The sequence below is a fragment of the Oncorhynchus nerka genome, linkage group LG1, assembly GCF_034236695.1.
Source record: "Oncorhynchus nerka isolate Pitt River linkage group LG1, Oner_Uvic_2.0, whole genome shotgun sequence".
Classification (NCBI taxonomy): domain Eukaryota; kingdom Metazoa; phylum Chordata; class Actinopteri; order Salmoniformes; family Salmonidae; genus Oncorhynchus; species Oncorhynchus nerka.
This window is the reverse complement of record NC_088396.1, coordinates 46,920,200-46,924,656: the sequence shown is the minus strand read 5'-3', so window position 1 is coordinate 46,924,656 and position 4,457 is coordinate 46,920,200. Positions and strand designations below refer to the sequence as shown.

At 41.4% G+C, this 4,457-nt stretch overlaps 1 protein-coding gene across 2 annotated transcripts; it reads left to right on the top strand.

Annotated features, from left to right (window-relative positions):
* The first annotated feature begins 1,637 nt into the window (after window positions 1–1,637).
* LOC115130484 (transcription factor Sox-21-B-like) lies at window positions 1,638–3,950 on the top strand. Of its 2 annotated transcripts, none has more exons than XM_029661681.2 (2): window positions 1,638–1,866; window positions 2,099–3,950. In XM_029661681.2, the coding sequence occupies exon 2, from the start codon at window positions 2,121–2,123 to the stop codon at window positions 2,844–2,846; it is 726 nt and encodes a 241-aa protein (XP_029517541.1). In that variant the 5' UTR covers window positions 1,638–1,866; window positions 2,099–2,120; the 3' UTR covers window positions 2,847–3,950. The 2 variants fall into 2 exon arrangements, with proteins under 2 accessions (XP_029517541.1, XP_029517535.1); XM_029661675.2 differs by having other exon boundaries at window positions 1,638–1,891.
* The last annotated feature ends 507 nt before the right edge of the window (window positions 3,951–4,457 follow it).

Sequence of the window (4,457 nt, the reverse complement as noted above, 5' to 3'; positions counted from 1 at the left end):
CCATATTTACAATGAGCAGTGATACTGGAGTGATAGAGTTAGGTATGCATTGGGGTAAGGTGACTAGGCATCAGGATATATGATAAACAGGGTAGCAGCAGTGTAAATGATGATTGTGTGTGTGTGTGTGTGTGTGTGTGTGTGTGTGTGTGTGTGTGTGTGTGTGTGTGTGTGTGTGTGTGTGTGTGTGTGTGTGTGTGTGTGTGCATGGTATGAGTGTGTTGGAATGTCAGTGTGTGTGAGTGTGTAGAGTCATGTGAGCGTGTAGAGTCCTGTGAGTGTGTGGAGTCCTGTGAGTGTGTAGAGTCCTGTGAGTGTGTGGAGAGACAGTATGTGAGTGTGTAGAGTCCTGTGAGTGTGTAGAGAGACAGTGTGTGAGAGTGTGTAGAGTCCTGTGAGTGTGTAGAGAGACAGTGTGTGAGTGTGTAGAGTCCTGTGAGTGTGTAGAGAGACAGTGTGTGAGAGTGTGTAGAGTCCTGTGAGTGTGTGGAGTCCTGTGAGTGTGTAGAGTCCTGTGAGTGTGTAGAGTCCTGTGAGTGTGTGGAGTCCTGTGAGTGTGTAGAGTCAAGTGAGTGTGTAGAGAGACAATGTGTGAGAGTGTGTAGAGTCCTGTGAGTGTGTAGAGAGACAGTGTGTGAGAGTGTGTAGAGTCCTGTGAGTGTGTAGATAGACAATGTCTGAGAGTGTGTAGAGTCCTGTGAGTGTGTAGAGAGACAGTGTGTGAGATTGTGTAGAGTCCTGTGAGTGTGTAGAGAGACAGTGTGTGAGAGTGTGTAGAGTCCTGTGAGTGTGTAGAGAGACAGTGTGTGAGAGTGTGTAGAGTCCTGTGAGTGTGTAGAGAGACAGTGTGTGAGAGTGTGTAGAGTCCTGTGAGTGTGTAGAGAGACAGTGTGTGAGATTGTGTAGAGTCCTGTGAGTGTGTAGAGAGACAATGTGTGAGAGTGTGTAGAGACCTGTGAGTGTGTAGAGAGACAGTGTGTGAGAGTGTGTAGAAGTCCTGTGAGTGTGTAGAGAGACAGTGTGTGAGAGTGTGTAGAGTCCTGTGAGTGTGTAGAGAGACAATGCAAAAATAAATACAAGGGTCAACTCAGATAGAATTGGGTAGTTGGGGGAGAGAGAGAGAAAAGAAACAGACACCATTGTCAATACAACCCATGTGCAATCAAGCGGCATGTGCAATAAATTGTTTTAAAATAAGCCTTTTATTGAATTTACCCAGTGTTCGGAGAAATCTTAAACTTACTGTGCATTTTCAACGTACTCTTAAGAAAAGCCTAGACTTCTCGGGAACCGTTTGGTTACAAGCCCATTACGTTATTTAGCGTCTATACTAAAATGATATAAAAAATAAAATAAAGGTAGTCTTACTAATAGCATTATTAATATATTATAATATAATAATATATCGTGACAATAATAGGTTAGTCATGATGATCCATATGATAATATGCTATAAAGAAGTACACTGTTAATTTCACCATAAAGGACATATGCCATGAGATGAGGGGATATAGCCAAATATACAGTGATGCGTTTTCTTCCGTGTCCGTCAGTGTGTGTCAGATGTACTGCGCATGCTCCTGGAGCACTTTCACTACCTGCCTCTGAAAACCTTATTTCACATGGGGCAGCCCGGAGTTATCAACCATTTGAATAAACGCTGGATTCAAGTGCTGAGTGGTGGTTAACAGTCTGGCGATAGTAGCAAAACAAGATAAGAACTTCGCTAGCCATATCGCCTTCTCTCTTCTGTGCAATATTGATTTTACTCGTCGGACATCAACATGCATCAGAAAACATAACTTTTACAGAGTTTCTCATCAGGACGCAGCGCATTGCTCTTTTCCAAACGGATATCTTACAACGGTGTGATGAAGCACTGACATTTTACGTACGTTAATGAAATATGTTATTTTAAGGATTTTATCTCACATAATTATTGTTTCTCTGCTAAATATACTTTAATTAGATTACTTAGTTGTATCATATATGTAGACCTATGTAACTTTGATTTGCGTTGTTAGGCAACCTGAGGCTTTACTGTCACTAAATACTAGAAAGAAACTTGACATATTGTCTGTGATATTTCCTTTTTCAGACCATAAGTACTTTGTACCAACATGTCTAAACCAATGGATCACGTAAAACGACCGATGAATGCCTTCATGGTTTGGTCCAGAGCGCAGAGAAGAAAAATGGCTCAGGAGAACCCAAAAATGCACAACTCCGAAATCAGCAAAAGATTGGGAGCGGAGTGGAAACTTCTCACTGAGTCGGAGAAAAGGCCATTCATTGACGAAGCTAAACGACTGAGAGCCATGCACATGAAGGAACACCCTGACTATAAATACAGACCTAGGCGAAAGCCAAAGACTCTGATGAAAAAAGACAAGTTTGCCTTCCCAGTGCCCTACAATCTTGGGGAGCACGACGCGCTTAAAGTTAGCGGTTTATCTCATGGAGCACTTTCCGAACACCTATTAGGGAACCCGGACAAGGCGGCAGCGGCGGCCGCAGCAGCGAGAGTCTTTTTCAACCCGTCCATGTCCACGAACCCCTATTCGTTTTTTGAGCTCGGATCGAAGATGTCAGAGCTATCCTCGCCCTCGTTTCCTTACCCATCTCTGGGCTACCCTGGTGGCACGGCTTTCTCTGGAACTGGCGGTATCGGTGGAACTCACACCCACACTCACTCTCATCCAGCCCCGGGCAACCCAGGCTACATGATCCCCTGTAACTGTACGGGCTGGCCCTCTGCGGGTCTCCAGCCACCGTTGGCCTACATCCTACTCCCCGGGATGGGCAAACCTCAACTTGACTACCCTGCATATGCAGCGGCGTTATGATAGCCTATTGGACTTAGGAGAAGTTTAAATGTGATAAAATATTCATGCAAGAGTTTATTATGCATGCACAAACTTGTACATGTGATAAAGTGCTCGTCGTCTCAGATATCACATGTGTATGTATATTGATTAATGCCTTTATCTAAGGTAGGGCCTAATGCTTATTTAGGGAACTCTCGAAACGAATATTCATCTGTCAAATCCCAGAGGGACAGAACCAAAGGATGGCAGGAATACAGAGAGCAAAGGGCCCTTGTCAATGTGAATACTCATTTGAAAGGCACCATGTCTGTTGCTAAAGCACCTGCTTTACTGGCTTGTTATCCAGTAGGCAGTTTACGACATCACACAACAAATCAGATATAAACATGAACTGGTCAAACTTATCTTCATATATTTTATCTGAATATTAAATATTGTTTAAGAAATATAAATCACTTGCTTTTATATGATTTATATTGTTGGTCAAGAAGGATTGTTCATTTCTTGTGCTTCTGGCTACGCTCGTGTTGCTTTATTGTTTCAATCAGAACGACATAAGCCTGTAAATGTGTACAGATAGCATAAATGATGGTAATATTTAATTTGCCATTTGGCTAGTATTTGAGATGTGGTCTGGAACTGACTGGGTGGTTTGGCTCAAAATCCAGTTGATATTTTAAGTTTTCAAACACTGTTTTATAGATGTCTGTAATATTTATTGTTTAGTGGGAATCATTATGCTGACCCGGTTGATTGAACAGTGGACATACCTTGTCCTGTAACATTTGCACAGGAAATATTAAGTGCTTATGGGATGTAATTTATTTAAAGGAATCACACTGCCAAGTATGACGAGACTAAAAGTTTGTTTTTAATTCGACAACAATCGGTATCCTTTCTTTCAACATTGGCAATACACCAAATTGTCATTTATTATTTTTTGTTTCTTGAGACCTTCGCATTTATGTGCGTAAGGTGCAGCACTCGTTTTTACTAACTCTTAATTCAGTTGTATGTTTTGTGTTTTATTTAAACACCACTTACATGTACTTTAAACTCGTAAATGCTATTATGTTCATTTGTTGAACAAAGGGTTATAATAAAGCTATTGCGGAAAAACAGAAAGAATCGCGCTGTAGTTCTTGTTGAATTGCTAACAAGATTTTTATCTGAATTGCCCTGATGTGGTCAGCCCAGGTGGAGTGTAATATATCCTCCTGTTCCCGCTGTGAATATCATTACTCGGAAATCTAAATCCACCCATTGTAATCAAGAGCCAAAACCTGATTTATCACACTTTTAATCGTGAATAGGAAGGAAGATAAAACTGAGTGAGTTTCTTTAAGCCCTCCCAGTAAAAATGAGCTCTTTAAGTCTGTAGAAGAGAAATCTCTTTGAGGTTTAAAACAGGGCCTGAATTAAGGGTCAGCTTCCAATTACAAAACACAACTAATTGCATTGTATTTAATGTAATTTTGTTATATATACTTTCCTCAACATTCGTCACTATGGCATGGTTTGTGTGTGTGTGTGTGGGGGGGGGGGGGGGGTGCTCGTGCGGGTGTGTGTTGGTGATATCTCTGAATTTATGTTCATATTAAGACATGTAATACATTGGACATGATATTT